Source organism: Peromyscus leucopus, chromosome 17 (assembly GCF_004664715.2).
Source record: "Peromyscus leucopus breed LL Stock chromosome 17, UCI_PerLeu_2.1, whole genome shotgun sequence".
Classification (NCBI taxonomy): Eukaryota; Metazoa; Chordata; class Mammalia; order Rodentia; family Cricetidae; genus Peromyscus; species Peromyscus leucopus.
This window is the reverse complement of record NC_051077.1, coordinates 25,422,560-25,443,401: the sequence shown is the minus strand read 5'-3', so window position 1 is coordinate 25,443,401 and position 20,842 is coordinate 25,422,560. Positions and strand designations below refer to the sequence as shown.

General features: G+C 45.4%; 1 protein-coding gene across 1 annotated transcript in view; it reads left to right on the top strand.

Moving 5' to 3' along the window:
• Mtmr7 (myotubularin related protein 7) overlaps window positions 1-20,842 on the top strand; it is an 88,784-nt gene that overhangs the window by 46,669 nt on the left and 21,273 nt on the right. The window contains exons 6-7 of the mRNA XM_028872355.2: window positions 4,474-4,608; window positions 11,372-11,504. Of these exons, the coding sequence (XP_028728188.1) occupies window positions 4,474-4,608; window positions 11,372-11,504 (268 nt within the window). The remainder of the gene's footprint in view (window positions 1-4,473; window positions 4,609-11,371; window positions 11,505-20,842) is intronic.

Here is a 20,842-nt window from a genome sequence, read left to right as displayed (position 1 = left end):
TGCAGTCTTGAAAGTAGCCATCCAAGTAGCTAAAAATTAAAACTCTGTTTCCATGGAAGATAGGAAGACAAACTTGGAGGAATAACAGTGGTCTTTGCCATCAATTATAAAAATTATTTGGCTCAAGCCAGGCAAAAAGGTTTGATTTTCATGGTTAATACAGTTTTATATTTAAAACCAAGTGATTCTCTCTGTTTCTCTCTGTGTCTCTGTCTCTGTCTCTGTCTCTCTCTCTCTCTGTCTCTCTCTCTCTCTCTCTCTCTCTCTCTCTCGTGTGTGTGTAAGCACACAGCCTTCCTTCTGTGCTGCCTTCTCCAAAAGAAGAGACTTGTTGACTTGTTTCGCGGCGAGTTCTCGTCACTGAAAGGGTGCATTTGCGTCCCTTGCTCTTTTCCCAGCCATGACATTGGCCTGCATTATTTAACTCCTGGTGTGTTTTAATCCACCCAGGAACAGTGTTGAGAGGCAAAAGACGATGTAACTCCTCTCTCTTAAATTTGAAATTAGTAAGATTGTGAAGATACCATGGTGTTATATTTTACACTGGGGCGCAGTTGCATTCACGCGTTGTAGTTTATTGATGGAGTGAGACAGAAGAGGAATTTAGGCGAGAGAGAGAGAGATTTGTTCCTCCTTTCAACGGTAGGATAGACAAGGTATTTAAACAGTGAGTCCAGGGTCCAGGCTACTCCCTCTTTGGAGAAAAGTGACCCTTACTTGGGTCCATGTGAATATCATAAGGGCAAGGTATAGTACCCTAGACAGGACAAAATCTTCAGGAGGAGAGAGCTCAGAGGCTAGCCTTGCTCTGATGACCTCCATCGCCTGCTTCTGCCCTCAAATGCCTTCTACTTGACTTTCCGAACATCCCAGCAGCTAAGTATATTTATTATATTTATTAGTCGGCGCTCCTCTGCATTGGGTTTTATCTGGCCTAGCAAAGGTATAGGTAGACATGTTTCCAAACATCACTTCATGATGTGCTTACTCTAGGTAAACACTGGCTGTGTGGGCCCTTGAACTCCCATTTCCACATCTCTGTACACACTAAAGTCTGAATTGCAGGTGGAATAATAGTCATATTTGTGTTTTGTAACAATATTTGGATTCCAGTATCGTGTTTAACATCTAAGTGTTTCTGGGTGAAGGCTTCTTAAGAAGTACCATTACTGGATATGGATTTCTGTGAGTATGTGGGATTCAAGTGAGGTGGCTTATTGGTTTTCCATGCTCTTATTGCTCATTAGAGCCTACCCATCGAATAAGGGCCATGTTAAGGAGCAGTGAAAACAGGGTGCTCTGGGGGTCAGGCCTTGCAGTATCATGATGGGGAGGTCACCCTTTTCCTACAGGAAGTTTAACTTTTATGTTCTTACCATAGGCTATTGGGGAACTGAGCCCCATACTTAAGTGACCAGGAGTCACCCAGGCTGTTAGGCCAGGAGACTTATGTGATGAGGATTCTTCTCTATAGAAGCGGTGTGTGGTGAGAGCCTGTGTTAGGGTCTTTTGGTTTTACCAGATATCAAAGCACCTCATCACATCAATTTTAAGCCTCTTTCTGCACATGGACTTTGTGGAGCTCCTCACCATCCAGTTTCCCTTTGAGATCAAACAGCTTTGCAGGTCATGGTTAGAGACTTCCACTTCTGAACAGCATTCTAGGTATATTTCTTACTGAGAGTCACTTTATTCTTTCTTCTTTGTTATTATGGTTTTTAAGAGTTACTTTGCTTTCAGTTATGTACAACACAGTCTCCTGAATTCACAGCATAAATTTCTAGGGAACAAAACTCACAAATGACTTTTATTAAGGCAAATTTTCTTCAACAATACAGGCTTTCTTGCTATCTGTTTATAATCCTGTTCACTGAAACAGTAACTAAGGTGTTAGGCATAGTTATAGGAATGTTACAGTATTGTACTGTGTAGCACACCACTTGACTTTAATAATGGTAACCAGCTTTCATACCCGAGGAAGCTGAGATTCAGAGAAGGTACGCAGTTTACAATGAGAACAGAGCTGAGCTTCCAATCAGATTTTCTCAAATGCTACTCGTGTGTCCGACTGCCTGACTTTATGCTGTTTCAGGGCCTGCAGATACAAGAGCTGGTAGATCACTTTCCTAGCATGCACGAAGCCCTAGGTTCAATCCCTGCACTGAATAAACTAGCTGGGTATGGCGGTGTACTCAGAAATTCTATCGGTAAGGAGAATCAAAAACTCAAGGTCATCCCCAGTTATACTCTGAGTTTGAGGCCAGTCTAAGCTAGATGTGACCCTGCCTCAAAAACAAAACAAGCAAGAAAATAAGGCACCTCTGATAGAAATGACTGGGGAGGCTTTGGTGTCTACACCCAGGACCCTGGCATATATTAAAGGTGCTACCAGATAATGGTGAGGTCCTCTTGATGATCTGACCATAGGGTAAGTGTAGGAGCCACGAAAGTATGTAGAGACTGCTTTGGTTGAATTCAAACTTGAAAAGTATGAGAACAAAAGCATGAGTGGGTGAAGAATTTCATTTAGATCAGAGCATTGACCACTAAGAAAATGAACTACAAAATAACAAAATCTAGTCTAATGTGTCTGATTTATTGGCCACATTTCATAGTATATCCCCTTAACTAAGATTTCTTTAACCTAGATAAAGTATCCTATGGAGACAGCTCCAAGACCCCTTAGAACAGAGTGCAGACCCTGGCCCTGCGCTTATTTAGGTGATCAGTCCTGAGGATTAAACCTGGGCGTTATGCAAGTTAGGCGAGTGTTCAGCTGGGGCACTGGATCTCAAGTCATATTTTTCCCCTTTTATTTTGAGACAACATCTTACCAGGTTATCCATCCAGGCTGACCTTGAATTCACTTTGCTCTTCAAGCTGGCCTTGAACTTGCCATCCTCCCTCTTGTCATGTCTGCTTCCTTCTGGATCTGGCTGTAGCTTGCTGTCTATCATCAGGGAAGCCAGGGCAGGAAGCTGGAAGCAGGAGCTGAGACAGGCCATAGAGAAGTGACATGCTGATCGTAACCTGCTTTCCATATAACCAGATACTTGTCAGATGACTACCACAGTGTCTCCTGCATTAAAGAAAGCAAACATGCCTGCAGGACAGCCTTGGAGGTACTTTCTCAGTTGAGAGTCCCTCTTCTCAGATATGTCTAGGTTTGTGACAAGTTGACAGGAGCTAACCAGCATGACCGAGAAGGCAAAAAGTCTGAGTTCCAACTCAGAGAGGTGATTTTGTTTCATGGATGCAGATCTGTATGCAAGACCCTAAGCAAGTGATGGTGTGGGACTATTAGGGAGTTTTTCTTGCCCGCTCCTTAGATGTTCCGTTTTCTACTACCCATGGCTCCTTCCATCCTTCCACACAGTGGTAGACTTACAGAATCAGTGCAGATGTGTTTAATCATCATGCATCTTATCAAGAGATTCATATGTAATTTAAATGCTAGAAGCTAAACCTGCAAAATTATTTGGCCGTGAAAGCTAAGTTCAATAGCGATGTGTGTTTCTGTCCTCACTTATTCATGGCTGTTCTATACATCATCCACCAGTGCAGTATCAAGTTCTCCATGCCGTCTGTGAGGATGGGTTCCAGAGTTCCCCTAGAAAGCATTGTGTCAGCATTGCTAGTCCCTTGCATAAATGTAATGTTTGCTTGTGCCCTGCTCACACCTCTTCTGCATACTTTACATTGGCTCTTGATTGCTTAAATAACCACCCACGGTAAATGCTTGATATGATGGGTTATTTAGGAAAGATGACAAAAAAGTCTAAGTGTATTCGATACAGATTCTGTACTTTGCTTTGAATCATTTGATCCATGGTTGTTTAAAGCCACGGCTGGTTAAACCCACTGGTGCAGGCAGGCCCTGGGGAAATGGAAAGATGGCTGTATGATGTTGGAATTGCAGGGCAGAGAAATGGCAGGACACCCTGAAATGCAGTCTGAAGACACCTCTTGTTTCTAAACACTGCTACTGAGCCAACCCAGCAGTAACGTGGGCGTTCATTACTGGGGAAATGGGACCCTTAGATTTGATTTTGGGTGCTCATGATCCTTTTAAATAGATTAGTGTAAAATAAAAGATAAAAAGCACTCATTTTTTTTCCCAGTCTTGCCATTCATCGTGTCTTGTAAGTTTCAGGAGAGTAGTTCTTCTACTTTCACAGTGGAAGGAAACAATATGAGGGAAAGGGAAAACAGGATGCTTCAATAGCTTTAAGTTTCATGATTGGGATCCTACATAAACGTCTTCGCACATTCCTAAGGTCTTACCCAGAAGGCTTGCCTATGTAGAGGGTTCTTCCACTTGGATTAAAAACAAACATACCTCGATTTCCACAAAGCCTGATCCCCTTTTCCGACACTGGTATGGGGTGCAGGCTGACCAAAGGCTCGTTGTTCTGGGGATGGTCCCACAGCTAGCTCCTCTGATGACCGTGTGGCTGTGGCCTCTTCCCACAGGCCTCCATCTGCAGGAGCAGCCAACCCCTTTCTGGCTTCAGTGCTCGGTGTCTGGAGGACGAACAGATGCTCCAGGCCATCAGGAAAGCCAATCCTGGAAGTGACTTCATTTATGTCGTGGACACGCGGCCTAAAGTAAGTGTCAACATTGTCACACATGTCTCTCCAGCCCTGCGTCCCCAGGCTGGAGGGAAGCAAAGCTTCACTGACACCGTTCCTTGCTCTGGCTGCTTCATCTAGAAAGGGTTGTTCCTGACATGAGCAGGCCATGGGGGACCCCTGCTCTCTGCTGCATCGCAGCTCCGGGAGGGGCTGACTGTGCGGAATACATTTCCATTTCCCCTGTTTTTCACATCGTGCTGGTCACACATCGTGCTAGTGGGTGCTGTTCGGTTTTGCAAGTTGCCTCCCTGAATGGGTGAGTTGTACGACACGTAAGTTAAATGTCAGCAGTGCTATTTAAAAAAAGAACACGGGAATAAAAACATGACATATGAAAGAAAAAGTAAACTAATAGCTCAAGTCAGTTTAAAAGTAAAACCATTACAAGCAGGCACTTAGTAGTGTAGTTGTAGGTATTTATAGACATGGTCTTCACATCTTGCCACATCATACATTCTGGGTCTCCGCCTTTCTAGTAAACTTCCGCTGCCCAGCATAGACAAACTCTCCTGACCAGCCATGAAGATGCTGGAAGGTTTGCACTTGGAAGATGTGAAAAAGTCTTTTACTTCTATTGTTGCCTTTCAGTCTGTGTCTTTCTGTCCAAATCAGGCTCGGACCCCTTCCTTCCGACCCCGCCCGCCTCCCGCCTCCTCCCTGTGTCTTCTGTGTAAGGTAGAGCTGCTGTGTGTGCTCTGATAGTTTGTGCTCCTTAGAAGGTACTCTGCAGGCGACTCAGGACGCGGAAGGAAGGCGGGGCTTTCCTGAGGGGAGACTGCAAATCCTTTTCCTACCTTACTTTTCCAGCTTTACAAAGAGATAAACAGATTGACCTGCTAACTGAAGAGCCAGTGATCCGAGTTGGCTCTGCGTAGTGTAAGCCTTCCCTAGAATGTGGCAGCTGCAAGGCCAGGCCTCGTCCATATTTAAAGCCAATTAATCCTCAGGATTTGATTTGAAGGGTATATTTAGTACTCAACTTTGTTTACTCTAAGTGATAAGGAGTTTGGCTCCCGTCCATTAAATAACGTTAGGTACCTTCTTCCCATATTTATCCAGGCACACTTACATGGTTTTTAAACTGCTTGCTTCAAGCTTGCTTTCTTCCTTTTTTTTTTTTGTTTTAAGGACCATGACCATGTTGTTTAGTCCCCACCCCCACCCCGAGTGTGTTAGGCTTCCTAGGTAGCCAGGGAAGTAAATGGATGTTTGCCATGGAAGGATGCATGGTAACATGCAAGTTTTCCTCAGTCCTTGCCTGTGCACCCAGACGTACTCCCTAGTATAATTAAAAAGAAGAAAGGCTTAGGAGGCAGCTCAGGGGATCCCGATCCATGGCCTTTGAGCCAGGCTAAATCCATACAAGAGCTTCCCAAGCCACCCACTCAGATGAAAGCCTTCTGAACTGCTCACTGATGGAGAGGGATGGGCAGCAGAGGCCGTGACATCCCCAAGGATGTATTGTCGAGAGTCTCCTTGGGGTCACATGCTGCTGCTAGAGATTGGTGCATTAAAAACTGTGGAAATGTGGCAGAAGAGTATTTGTTGAGATCCAAAACAAGGAGTGTTTCCACCATATCTCAACCTTGCCTATGGTTTCATCAGATGTTCTGATTTCAAAATTTATCAGATTTTGATGAGCTTTCAAACAATGTCGAGTGCTTTCTTATTTAATTCTTGTAAGAACCCTGGAGATTAGCAAACTTCTTTTCTTTTCCTTGGTAATAGCTTAGCTTTAAAGAGGTTAAGTCGTTCACCAAGATCACACAGTTGAGGGCTGAGGCCACGTTGAGTCAAATACAGGTTCATCAGACTCCAAAGCCAGTGTTGTTCTATTTATCAAAAACATCTCTAGGGGACTATGTCTCCATACAGGACTCGGGAGAGGGTTGCCACCTCAGTTGATCGTACACCCAGTGGAGCCAGAGACACAGCTTCAGAGCCAGCCCCAAGCTCAGCCCCAATCATTTCAAGGCCGAAGGAGCAGGAAGGGTCGGATCTGTGCACTGCATGCCTACCAGCTATGGAGGAAGTGTGAGTCCTGAAGGCAGGGGTGAGGTTGAGGGACCTGTGCACTGCATGCCTACCAGCTATGGAGGAAGTGTGAGTCCTGAAGGCAGGGGTGAGGTTGAGACTGGCCCGGTGTCGTGCTCCGGCTCCAAAGATTGCATTGTGGTTATGGCCTTAAGGTCACTGCAGCAGTGGCTATTTTATTGTGTAAGAGGAAGTCATGGGGTATTTCTCTCTCTCTCTCTGGTAATGGGTAGTGTCTGATCACTGGGCTCCATGCAGGTGGCATCTTTAAGACACAGCTATGAAGATTAGGTGCTTGACAGGTGGGACCTTATTTCATGGTCATATATGCATCCGCCTTGCAGGTGGTCATTGACTGATGAAGGGGAATGGGAGGATGGGAGAGAGGCGTTGTATTTCCTGGCAGGTAGGGGACAGTCTTCTCTCCTGTTCTTTGTCAGTGCAAGGGTGGAGAAATATCCTTTGGCTTAGGTTGGACCTGAACAAACTTGATAAAACCTGGCTAAGACGCTTATCTACACTGAAGGTCCCCAGTGAGGGGTGATGGGCAAGTGTGCTGGTAAGGCTGCTGGAATGGGCTCGTGCCATAGTGGATCTCCCACGTGAGTGAAATGGCGCTTCCTACCCTAGGAGCCTACACGTGTGTCTGTGTGTGTGTCTTCAGAAAGGCGCCCTTTGGATACCTATGCTAATAGAAGGCAGAGGCGGTCAGTCAGTATCAATCAGAGAAGCACTGTTAACCACTCAGGCTTTACAAAGAGCTATGTATCCGATGCCTTCTTTCCATGTAGCCCCTTCTACTGACTATACAGAAAAGATGGGCCTGGTAGAGAGCACAGGAGAGGAGAGTCCTGGAGCAGAGCATCCATCAGTCCACATTGCCTGTAGATCGGGAAAGAGACCACTTTGCGTTGTTTGTGGGTTGGAAATTTAAATGAACCTGAATCAAGATTCCTACTTGAATATAATCCTGGTACTCTTCAATATGCACAAGATGTCTGTCTCTAGATGGTGAGGGGGAGAATTGGATAAGCTGATTTGTAGATAGGACTTGTAGGCACTAAAACCACCTAGTGTTTCCCTGAGTGTGCCACAGTTAAAGGTAGTAGGTCATAGCAAGATGAGGAGGGGAAAGGACCATTCTCTGACAGCGTGTGTCAGGCTATGGCCCCTTCTCCTGCTAAAGTCATCTTCACTGGTTTCCTGTTCCACACCATCAGGCCAGGCCTCGTACATTTTATGATTCAGGCATAAAATCTAATTGGTGTCATCCTAGACTCTAAGGCTAGGATAGGGACCAGGCCTTCCTTCAGCTTGGTCTCAAGACCAACACTCACTGGTTATTCATGGGTGTGATTCATGGGGTGGTACAGGACCTGATTCTGTTTCTGTGTGGTTTTGGCTTGATCACCTCTTAGCTCATTCTTTTATGTAGTCATGTGTCCAGTTGGCCAGCCAGTCATCAGGTCTCCGTGTGTAGAGTGTGGCGGCCATAAGTGTGGTGTAGAGATGTGTCTGTAACTGATGAAGCTCCTGGGCAGCACACTCTCTCTACTTCTTCACTGATGATTTTTTTTTTTTCTTTTTCAGTGCTGGGGTTGAACCTAGGACTTCATACGAGGGCAGGTGCTTTGCTATTGAGCTGCTTCCTCAGTCTCTGTTCACCTTCTGTTTGGGGACTGGGTCTTACGAGTTGCCAAGCTGTCCCTGACATGCACTGTTGGCCCTGGTTCAGCCTGCAGAAGCTGGGAATACAGGCCTGTGCCACCAGGCCTGGCTCACCGCTGGGGTTTTGAATACCCACCGCTTGGCATGCTGCTCCCATGTGGTGGACCCTCTCTGTTGCCAAACTCTAAATCCATTTCTGTTTTTCCATTAAAGACACTCAAAATGACTCAGCCACTGCTCACCACCACAGTTTAAATTCCTTACTGAGGCTGTCTGTAGAGGACCCTACATGCTTTGAGTCCCTCGTGGGCCTCGGCCTCCGTTTCCTTTACAGCTTCATGCAGACAGCCTCTCCATCCTCCGCAGTGAACCCCAGCTCTTACTGTTTTCACCTGGCAGGGTTGCTCCAGGTTCCCGCCCCTACACAGTCCAGGCTCCAGCTCTTACCAGTCCTGCGAACCATGGCCCCTCTGAGGCCTGGTGGAATGATCTGCTACTTTGGGCACTGGTACCATGTGCTCTCTCTTCCATATTCAGTTACGTGCTTAAGGCAGCAAGAACAACTTCACGTGCATCTTTTTATCCCAGCCAGTGACTTCTTGTGTCTTCTGTGGGTACGTCTGCCCCAGAAATGCTGGTGCCACCACTGCCAGGCAATAGCTTTTTACTTAATTATGAACTGTAGTTCTCAGCCAAAGGAGCCACATTAGACCTGCTAATTGTGATTTGTTGATGTAAAGCATACTCTGTCTGTCTGTTATATCTGTCTGTCTGCCTGCCTGTCTGCCTGCCTACCTACCTACATACCTGTCAATCATCTGTCTATCTCAGTCTGGAGTAACTTTTTGGATATTAATTATTCCTAAAATTGTGTTTCTGCTTTGAGAGTTCAGCTGTTACCAGAGCTCCTGAAGCCAGTGTTAGTATGCTAGATTAAATATCGCCACCTTCTGTCCAGTATGTGAAGTACACATTGACTTTCAAGAAGCTTTCTCCTGTGTGTTTTTAAGGAAAACTGCCAGTCAGTCCTCTTGCTTAATTTAAAGTGTGAGCATATGTTGTCTATGTAACAACTGCAGTAGTAACAGTATTTTGCTTGTTACATGTTACACATGTTTAGAAGAGGATGGGAGTATGTGGTGAGAAGGCTTGACTTGAATTCAGATGCAGAATAAGCATAGTTCGTGTAACATAAAGCTTCTTGTATGGATCCTGTTAATTTGTTGCATTTTATGAAGCTCATTACAAAGGTTTAGCCAACAGCCCTGAAAATAATTTCATAAAGTGGTGAGTTTATGTTTATAGTACATAGTTCCATGCGAACAACATCTATGTGTAATTCCTGGAAGAAAAAAAAATGTCCCTTAAGATATTAGAACCTTTTAAAGGATGAACATACATCCTTAAGATATATTATTAAAGCTTTTCTTGGTTGAGGCTAAAGTCTGTGCTCTTAGGACTGGTGACCTGCTTCTGTAGCCTGGGGTCAGTCTTCTGAAGAGCCGACCGTCCCCATAGATGGCAGAGGAGCTGAGCTAAGGAGCGGAAATCCGGCTTGCTCTTGAAGCAGGCATTCCCGTGGCAGGGGCTTGCTCTCAGCTGTGTTGTGTTTCCTTCCTGATGGCCTCCTTTCTGTGACCCATGATCCAAACTTAATATATGCTTCCTGAAACAGTGAAAGGCTACAAGAGTATCTGAAGTAATGTTGATAGTATTCCCCTGCAATCTGCCAGCTCTTCTTCTGCTAAAATTGTTACCAAATTGGCGTAGTCATCAATAATTTTAATTCTTCTTAATGGATGTAAATAAATACTTTAGTAAATTTATTAACAGTGGGTGGTTGCATGAACACGCTTCAGCTGACACATGTGTACATGTAGATGTGTGATATGTGAGAGAGAAAAGGGGGGAGATAGGTTGGGGTCCATGTCTTTGGTGCCTGGTTGTGTTCCAGGGTGTGGATGTGCCATGGTTTATCCAGTTACCACTCTGATGAGATACTTACAGGCTTGCAGCTTTCATGTTTATAAAAATATTGTGGCAGACATTCTTCATCTATATATGCTGGGACCTTTCATCTTGTAAGGTTTTCAGAACTAGAAGATCTGGGGCAAAGTATTTTATAACTTAACTTAGCTTTTTAAACTTAACTATTGCAAGTACTGCTTTGTGCTGTACTCTCCAAAGCAGATCTTCCCACCCCCATCTGGCTAGTTCCCTAAGAAGAGAACGGTCAGTGAACGCTGTTCTCCATCAGTGACAGCTTGCTCCGTCAAACTGCAAGAGAGGAGCATTCCCAGCCTTACATCCCCGTGAGAAATCCGTGTTTCCCACCTAGGGCAGGCCTTGTCTGCTCGATTGTACTGCACAGGGTTAGAGTAGTTTGGGCCTTAATCAGTTTCTTCCGAGTCCATTAGCACCGAACCCAGTTTACACTGAACTTCCAATGTCTTATCTACAAATTATGGTTATGAAAGTGAGAAAAGCCCTCCATTAGACATCGAGAATGGGAGAAGGCAAGTGGAAGAAGCGGCCCTGAAACCTGACTGTCAGCGTTCTCTCTTCAGTCTGTCGGATTCCTGCTGAAGGTTCAGTTGGGCAAATTAGAAGGAGCAGCCCTACCTGATGACGTGTTTGTTGGTGTTACAGTTCTGGCAGATAAGTTAACTTACAGAGCCTTGTATCGATAGATGTCTCTGGATTCTTCTTCTGATGTATGGTGTTGAATTGGCTCTGCCACAGACTTCCCTATCAGGTCAGCACTGGTGTCAGAACTGGCGGAGGCATCTCCAGGACAACTTACAGACTACTTCCCAGCTAAGAAAACGTCACCCAGAGCAGCACATGAGTGCCGTTGACCATAGCTCAGCCTTTGTGCTTCAGCTATGAGAGCTCAGTACAGTGTTCCAGGGATCTAGACCACATTATGTGTCTACACATCTTTGCAATGTTTTTATATGTGTCCAAGCAATGTGTTGGTTGTTCCATGCCCTGAATGTAATTGATGACTATTTTGTTTTGCTGACCACTGCAGCTTAATGCAATGGCCAATCGTGCCGCAGGGAAAGGCTATGAGAACGAAGACAATTATTCCAATATCAAGTTTCAGTTTATCGGGATAGAGAACATCCATGTCATGAGGAACAGTCTTCAGAAAATGCTGGAAGGTAAACCATTTTGTTATGCACAGCAGTAAAAGAATACTTAAGTATTTTGATGCCAAAATGGAATAAGATAGTCCTTTAATGTTTTTCTAATGATACTGTTAAATGTGTGTAAGTTGGGAGAATATTTGCAGTTGAGAGAATAATCATGTTGCAGTGACTCTTTAAACATGTAACAACCTTCTCATTTCATCAGGTGGCTTTGTCATGTGGCAGTTAGCAGCCAGGACTCTGCATTGTCACCCTCCCTCCCATTTATTCATTCACGGACATTTGGAAAGAAAGCAGCCCTACCTTTAAAGCACTAGCCCACTGTTCCTGAGTGCCTGTTAGATGGAAGGATGTTAGAGTTCTTGAGCCTCATTTCTGAGTGCCAGGAGCTGCCACAGCACACATGCACATGTCACCCCCATCCTAACAGAGCAGTGAGCACTGTGAGGACACGCAAAGATTTACATGTCCATGTGGAGAGGAAACAAAAGGATGGGTCGTATGATGTGGGAGAATTCCTCTTAATGTCAGTGTGCTCATGAGCAGAAAGTCTGCACTTCATGCAAGACTTGCTTCATGACTGCTTATGCTCTTCCTGATCATGAGGTCCGATGAAGGCATCCTGCGGCCTCCAGAGGCCACCGAAAAAGAGGAAGATGCCCAAGCCACAGAGCCGTGCCTTGCCTCTGAACACTGGAGCACCTCCGAGGAGAGTGTGGAGCGGTGGTGGAGTGCTAGGGAGGCCGGCTGTCTCAGGAGCGGCTGTGGGGTCTGGGGTGAAGAGAGACCGAGGGGGCTGAATGGCTTTGGGGGATGCACATCCGCACCCCGTGACTTACTCAGTCCTCCATTCCATCAGGACAGCATGGTGTGGCAAGGACCTAATGAGGCACTGGAAGAAGTGTCATGGAGACCTAGTCTCCCTCTCCTGGACCCCCCAGTTGACCTTAGTCATTGCGACTCTGTCTGCAGGAGAGTGAAAGGATTCAATGAATAACCTACCCAGTTTTCTTCTATGACAGTTTGGTGCCCCTGGCTGTAACACTTGAAAATGTGGCTGAAAGCTGTCGGTCTAGCTCAGTAGTGTAAGGCCTTGGGTTCAGTTCTCAGCACTGGGCTAAATAAAAGAGCAATTAAATAATTAGAAGCGATGCCTGCATCTAAAACAAGAACAGCACATAGCTCCTATGGGTGTCATATTTTGACAGTCTGTCTCTGAGGTCGCAGGTCTGACCATCTAGGTGTGAGTATTTGAGTTACTTAAGCATCTAGACTCTTTCATTTTGTCCTTGCTATCAATAGAGCTTTGCCTGTAGAAGAAAAATGGGCTAGCCTGACACTGTTGTTGAGAAGACACCCTTTAGTGTGAGAAGTGTTCACCATTGTTGCAGTCACTAGGAAAACTGTACATTGGCACACTTTATAATTTGCATTCAGCAGTTTCAAATGTTCGAGGTCGTAAACTTTCTTTGCACAGTGAGTTGCTCCTAGGAGTATTTGTACCATAGGCCTCTGACTTTGGTTTCTAAATTACCGTGTGTTTGGTTTTTCAACCCTTGTCCTCTGGCCTGTTTCACTGCTTTTCCTAAAGGACAAGCAAACTGACTGAGTTCGGGAGGGCAGCTCTGTTTCACAAGGGACCATGGTGCTGCCGCATAACCCTTGGGCTGTGTGGCATTGTAAGCAAGGACAGCTTTCTAGATGCCTTTCAGGGGTCTTGACCAATGTTTGACTACTTGCTTTTCCTGAGTAAATTATAAACCACTGCTGGAGTCTCATCGATGCAGCGAGACCCACCTTCCTAGGGGTTTCTGCTTCAGACAGGGGTCCTTGGCATCACAGGCTGGGAGGCAGCTAATGGAGTCCCTTCTTGACTCTTATTTTCTTCAAATTTGCTAAACCATGGTTTGGGATATTATCAGAAGAGAATATGAAATGGAAGGTGGAATTACTTGTGTTCTGGGGAAGTTCTTTCTATGAGTAGGAGCCCCAGAATATTTTATCAGAAACAGAAATTTAGGATCGAATTCACACCCTCTATAGGTCCTTTCATTGAGGTCAATTTAAGTCAACTTAAACTTTATTTAGGTTGGAGATCAAACTGTTTTCTCCCTCCCTACCAAGTAGATGAATGTTTCTGGTGCCTAGCAATTTTGTAACTTAATTGTTGTTCATAGTAGTTCCTCTTCTTACACAGATACTTGCTTTCTTCTCAAAGAATAGAGGAGCGCTGGGTTTTCTTTGCTGTAAGAATGGATGCTGGAGTCTAGAGTGGTCTCTTTGCGAGCCTGTCCTCTTGAGCAGTGGAGCCTGTCTTGCTCACACCCTTGGTTCGGTGTTGAAAAGGCCATCTACCTTTTGTACAAGTACGGAAGCACGTAATGCACACAGGAGTGTTCGGTGTCACAGCTTGGTGAGGTGGCGCAACAGCCTGAACCCTCTGTGTAGTTTGTCCTCAAACCAGGACTCTGGGGAAAGATGTGGCAGGGGCAGTTCTTCTCTTTATGACCAATGTGCCATCTTTCGGATATTGCCTAGAGCTTCCCCCTCCCTCCCCCTCCCTCCCTTCCTGTCAGTTCTAATCATTACATTCCACACAAATCTTGTACTGCTGGCTGTTCTGTATCTGGACCACCTAGTCACTTAAATAAAATGTCAGGCTGGTGCTGGGGTGCTGGGGTGGTGTTCCTCCTCTGCTTTCCCCTTCATCTCCTCCCTTTCTCCTCTCCCTCCTTTCTGTCTTCCTTCCTCCTTCTCTCCTTCCTTCCTTTTTGTTGGAAATAAGGTCTTACTATGTAGCCCAGGCCTCAAACTAGTTATCCTTATACTTCTGCCTTCTGGGTGCTGGGATCACAGTCAGGCAAGTATTCTCATTTAGATGATTGTGGTTGGTTTTCATATCAGTGTTCTGTGATGCATGACATCTGTGCTATATAAATAGAGTGATCATCTTAGAGGTCAGACAGTTGAAGATAAAACTAAGTTGAAAAAGTCATAAAAATACTTAAATTTGCTCTGATAAGTTGCAAAGAATCATCTCTCAGCTTTAAAAAAAAGTGAAACATCAACACTACAAAGAAGGTGATAAAATCATGCTTTGAGTATTTCTGTCATTTAATTGACCTAGAGAGGGAGGGAGGGAGTATGCTTTGCTTAGAGATACATAATTTCTTATCAGAATTCCTCCTCTCTGGCCTAATCCAGAATATGGCTGTGAACATACCCACACTGATAGCAGTGTTTCACTTACACTGGTAGAACTTTGGAAGCCAGGTATGGGGACAACAGCAGTAAACTAATTACATATTTTTTTCCACATTCTTGATAGAAAATGTAGGAAAAATAAGTAAAGCCTTCAGTTTGTAAAACTGCACACCTACTCTCACTGTACAGTGAGTCCTGTGTGTAAAGAAGGTGAGGAGGAATTCGGAAATGATTGCTGAATTAGTGCAGGAGGATGGTGAGTGGTGGTCTTGCCCCTCTGTATCGACAAAGCATGTGCCATGGTTATGGTTGTCTTACATACCTGTTTAGCAATACTTATTATCTCACATTTTCTATGGTTCAGGGGTTCTAAGCATGTTTTGTGCCAGAGCCCACTCCTAGTCCCAACTTCTGTTTCCACTTGCTTTGAAAGCTGCCTCCTTAGACTTTATCATCCTTTAAATGCTGCCACCAGTTCCTGTTCGTGCTGGCCCAGTTTGTATGGCAACTGTGAGGTATAGTGTAGATTACATTACACGTTCTAGTCTGTGAACTTGTCTTCATATACAAAACTCACTGTGGAAGCTAAGAAGAGCTACTGGACATCCCTTGTGGGAACCTGCCGTCTGGGTTTCTTTGGGTCAGAGTGTGGTGATACTGTGTCCCTCAATATATTGTGCACCCTAATAAATGTATCTGGGATCAGAGAACAGAACAGCCACTAGATAGACATAGAGGCCAGAAAATGGTGGCACACACACCTTTAATCCTATCACTTGGGAGGCAGAGATCCATCCAAATCTCTGTGAGTTCAAGGCCACACTGGAAACAGCCAGGCATGGTGACACACACCTTTAATCCCATGAAGTGATGGCAGGAAGCAGAAAGGTATATAAGGCATGAGGACCAGGAACTAGAGCCCCAGTTAAGCTTTTAGGCTTTTAGCAGCAGTTCAGCTGAGATCCATTCGGATAAGGACACAGAGGCTTCCAGTTTGAGGAAACAGAATCAGCTGAGAAGTTGGCAAGGTGAGGTTGGCTGTGGCTTGTTCTGCTTCTCTGATCTTTAGAATTTACCCTAATAGCTGGCACTAAGTTTCCACTTGCTTTGAAAGCTGCCTCCTTAGACTTTATCATCCTTTAAATCCTGCCACCAGTTCCTTATCATTTAATAAGATCTTTTAAGATTTGTATTACATCAGTGTTTAATATTCTGACATGTGTTTGTGTGATACACATTTGCATTTGCATGCGCACAGTTGTTATCTGCATATACACATGAATGGGCACTGTTTCCTATGCTACTAGCTCAAGCAATGCTAAAAGACACACAGAATTTACCTTTGACTGCACTGTATCATTTAATATTACATTCTTAAGGAAAACAAGGCTATTCAAAAAAAAAAAGATAATATTGTATAGAGATTACAGACACTACTGTCTTGAAGAAAAGTGGGAATGTTTTGAAGAATAGTCTTTAGTCTGGTTGGTATTTGATGAAGGATCTATCTCTCCAGCTGGTGAAAAATTCTCTATAAATGGCCTGTGTGGCTAGTGAGGTTGAGGAGGAGTTTATTGTTGAATTATTACATCAGAAGTTTATTCTGAGCCTCTGTAAAAGAGGGAGATGACAAAGCTCACTTGACCGGCATGTCCCTTCCTCAGCCTCCACTCATGTCCATCAATGGCAGCTCCTCCTGCACTGGTCCGTGCAGGGAGAGGAGTATATGCTGGTTCTCTGAGGACTGTCTGAGGGGCCCTGGCTTCTCGACTGCAAAAGGAAAAGCGATAAAGCCAACATCAGCAGCACCTGGGCATGCTTCACGATGCCGCATGCGGAAAGAACATGCTCGCGACTGCTTTGGGTACTAGGGAGTGTGGGAAAGGCCTACCCCCTGTTCCTTTTCGTGTCCCCAGCATTTGCACGGGAAAAAGTAAATGGTTCAGGAAGTGTGCTGGGAAGACCAAGGAGGGCTGCCTTTCTTCTGAGGAACTTTCATATTTCTTGAGTTCTAAAACAACACATCTTATGTTGGCTTTTCGTTTTTTTACAGTGTTTTGTATGTTTATACAATAGAAATGCCCAGTTATATATACACAGTGTGACTAGCTCCAGGCTGGCAAATACAGTTCTCTGCACTTTGTGGCATATGCTTCTGATGTCAGCCTACATGCACTTTGCTCAGCAAAATGGTTTGTAAATATTGGTTCGGGTTTGGCAACAGGAGTGAACAAATCAGTATCTCTGCCTTATCCTGAGTTTATCCAAACAAACACAACAGCTTCGTATTTAAAAGCCCAGGCACTGATTGTTTTCCGCGTAGCTCCATCTGTCGTGTGCGTTAATCATCCACAGAGCTGTTTGCTTTGAATGTGGCCACTGGCCATTAGGGAAAAGCTCCCTCTCAGCCGTCACCTCGCCCCAAGTCCTGGCGAGATGATTTTCCCCAGCGTGTGCAGTTTCTGTGTTGCCGAAAGCAGAATGGTTACACAAGAGCTCTTCTTAGTGTGGAGGAAAGGGGCTGACACGGCAGAAGCCCGTCCCTCCCCTGCCGCTCGTCCTTTCCTCACTGTCAGAACAGGCCATCTCCAGGCTACGGAGCCTGGTGATGTTAGCATTCTGCTGACTGTCATTTCTGCACCCGGTGGGAAGAGCGGGTAAACAGGACCCTTTCTTCTCGCCTGAGCGACACATTTTGAATACCAGGCTAGCCCTTGGGCCTGCTAAATTTTCTGAAATAAATATGTGTGCTAGCCAACCCACTGCCCTACCTGAGTGCCAACCTGAGTGCTGGCCTCTGGGGTGAAACAAGACAATGTTTTCCAGGGAAGACCGGATGGAATCGCCTGAGTCTGATGACTCCCTCTTTGCAGTGTGTGCATTGTAGGATTAAGTTGAACACCTTGGGTCATGGCCTGAGGTTGGGTGTTAGAAGCAGCAGGCATTCAGGGAGGGAGCTAGAATCCGCCTCACTTCCTGCTGCTTGGGTAGTGTGCACAGGCGGAGGTGAGCCTGCCAGGCGGAGGGCCATTGACTACGTCAGGCCACGCTTTGCTTAGTGGCAGCTAGGGCCTGGCGCGTGGCCTCTGCATCAGCTTCCACTGTCTACTCACGATAGTGTTCTCTGAGCGCGGGAAGCTCTCTGCGGTGTACTGTGGCCGCACTGCTTCCCGGCAGTCATTAGAGCATCAGCTTTTCTGTGTCCCATTTCCTAAGCCGGCTTTCTTCCAAACACCCTTTCTAAGTGAATTTTCCCCACTGTGCGGGAGAAAAATCTCTTCTTCCCATTCCTTAAGTTGCATCAAGATGAATGACTCAGGGTGTGTAAGGGGGTGCATACTTGTACAATTTACTTATGCAGTTTTCTTTTTCAATTTATTTTAAAGGTATGTATGTCCAACTAAACTTCCCTGAGCAACCTAATGCAAGTCACAGCTGTGAGCAGTATGTGTAATTTTAAGCTTTCTGGTGGTTAAATTCTAAAAATAATTTAAAAAGTATGGATTAATATTTTTTATCGTTTGAGATTTTAATACATGCATATAATGTTTGAATCAAGACCGTCACCCATTCCCTTCTCTCTAATTTCTGCTTTATCACCACCATACTATTCCCTCCTAATTTCTTTTTTTTTTTTTTTTTTTTTTTTTTTTTTTTTTTTTTTTTTTTTTTTTTGCTTTTATCTTTAGCCATCCTACTCGAGATCCGCCTGCCTCTCTCCTGCTATTTCCCCCCCCCCCCCTCCTAATTTCATGTGTTAATTTTTTGTTAAAAACCAATGAGTCCACTTAGTGATGGCAGTTACGTGTGTGGATGTAGTGTTATTTACTGACCTTTCAGGGGCCATAGCCTTAAGAAAGCTGATGTCCTTTTTTTCCCAGTATCACTCACTGCCAATAGTGCCTCAGCTCAGTGTGGGACTTTGTGCCTGACTGCCTCATCCACGCTGGGATTTGTCAGGCTTGAGTCTGGGTAGGTCTTGTGCAGCCTGTGAGTTCATATGTGCTGCTGCTGCTCTCTTGGTCTGGAAAACAGTTTGGTTCTAGTCATCTATTCATTGCCAGTGGTTCTTGCAGTCTTTTCTGTGATAGTCCCTGGGCCTTAGAGGATGAGTGTGTGTGCATGTGTGTGTGCGTGCATGTGTGTGTGTGTGTGTGTGTGTGTGTGAGAGAGAGAGAGAGAGAGAGAGAGAGAGAGAGAGAGAGAGAGAGAGATGTTTCATTCCAGGCTGAGCACTCCAAGTATCTTATACTCTTAATTACCATCTACTACATCAAGAAGCTTCTCTGACAAGGGTTGAGCGATAATTAGCCCACTTCTAGATTTATAGCTGGCAAGGGTTTTCCCCCACTTTCTAGGCTCCCTCTCTACCTGACTTCTGGGGGGAGGGGGGTGCTTCCTCAGTAGTTCCTGCTGGATGATGTCTGATGTTTTACCACCTAGCTGCTGCTCGTGGCTTTAATTGTTCCTGCTTGCTATATGCTTAATAAGCTCTTTTGAAATTGAAAACAGAAGAGGTGAGAAGCTAGCCTTAGAGAGGGGAAGACTTTGGGGGTAGTGAGGGTTGAATAAGGTCTTCAGGGTGCAGCTCAGGGACAGTGTTACTGCTGGCTTCATGGGAAGTGTGAGAGACCAGAGAATATGCAGGTACATGTGCTGTCTCTTACTCTAACCATTGAGTGCCCTCCAGAACCCTGCCAGCGGGGCCACACCAGAAGTCAGCCCTATGCTCGGCTCAGACTGGCCTGCAAAACCAACCTCTCTTACAGAGTAGCCTGCCTCAGTTATTTGGGGTATTTGATTGCAGCTACAAAACTAGACCAGTACAAAGGAAATCCCTGGGTGGAGGGGGTGGAGGCTGGTCCAGCCTTGAGCACTTTCTACAGTGGAGGCCTGGCCTGGAGCTGGAAGTGGTTAAAAGGGACCTTACATTTTGACTTTCAATAAAATTCTCACTTGGACAAAGATTTGTAGAATTCTAAGCAGTTCTGTGTTTATAACAAAAGAGCAACAAAGCTGCAGACTTCTGTCTCTGTCATGCCTCCTTTCACTCCTTCCTAGGGCACTGGATTTCCTTGTAATCCCAGACCATGCGGATTTGGTTTCTGAGATCCCATATTCTTGACATGGGGTCTCTTGGGAGGACTCCGAAGGGGAGGACTGCGCTTTGGTGCGTCCTCCTTCCCCTTCTTACAGTCCCTGCTGCCCTCTCCCCACTGCTCTTTACCCAGCATGCACATCACCTTTGCTATTCTGCAGTGTCACTCGGGCTCAGGCTAATAACTCTCTAATACTAATAGATTCCCCAGGGTTTTTCCATTCTTCTCGGTGTCTGTTTGCATGATTCACTCCATGAAGCTCTGGTGTGTTTGATCCTGGAAGACGGACAACCAACCGGTGGCAGTGGTTAGGTTGGGGGGCTTGGTTGTTGAGCTGAGTGTGGAGAGGGTGTTGGAGGAGACAGAAGAGGCTTGGATGAAGGGATGCAGAGTGAGCTCCAGAAGAGGCTCAGGAAGGCTGCATTTCCTGTAGTGGATGGAAGGTTCAGGGCAGGAAAGCCAGGTGAGGACAGGGCTGTGAGATCAGGTTGAGACAGCAGAGACCACTTACATCTGTGCCTTGGACTCTGCAGCAAGGGACTCCCCTTTGCCTGCTTTACTTTGTCTGGACATCTTGGGAAACTGGGTGCTGGAACCATGTAGACAGGACTGTGTGAAGTCTTGCTGTGGTTGACCAAAGTGGCAGGGGACAGCTGGTTGTTCCCCATGCTGCCGGAGAGTGGATCTAAACATGAGAAAAGTCATGTTTGTGCTCTGTTCCCTTCCCCGACTCCAGTTTAGATGTGAATCCTGTTGATCATTGTCTGTCTTCCCCACGCTACTCCAGGGTCTTCCTGTCTTTTTTATTGGCAGTGCTTCTGTAGCTTGTCTTATAAGCTCCTCTGCAGTGGTGTGGCTTCCGGACTCCACAGGACTGTGGAAGCTTGCTCCTGAGCTGGTTTGGATTTGTTTCCATCAGATGCTCCTCCCCTGGTGTAGTCAGTCTTATTTCAGCAGCAGGCTTCCCTGCATGGAGGAATGAGAGTTTGAATTTTCTAGTAGATGAATCTAAACCACCATTTCAACATCCCAGCGTAGATTTTATTT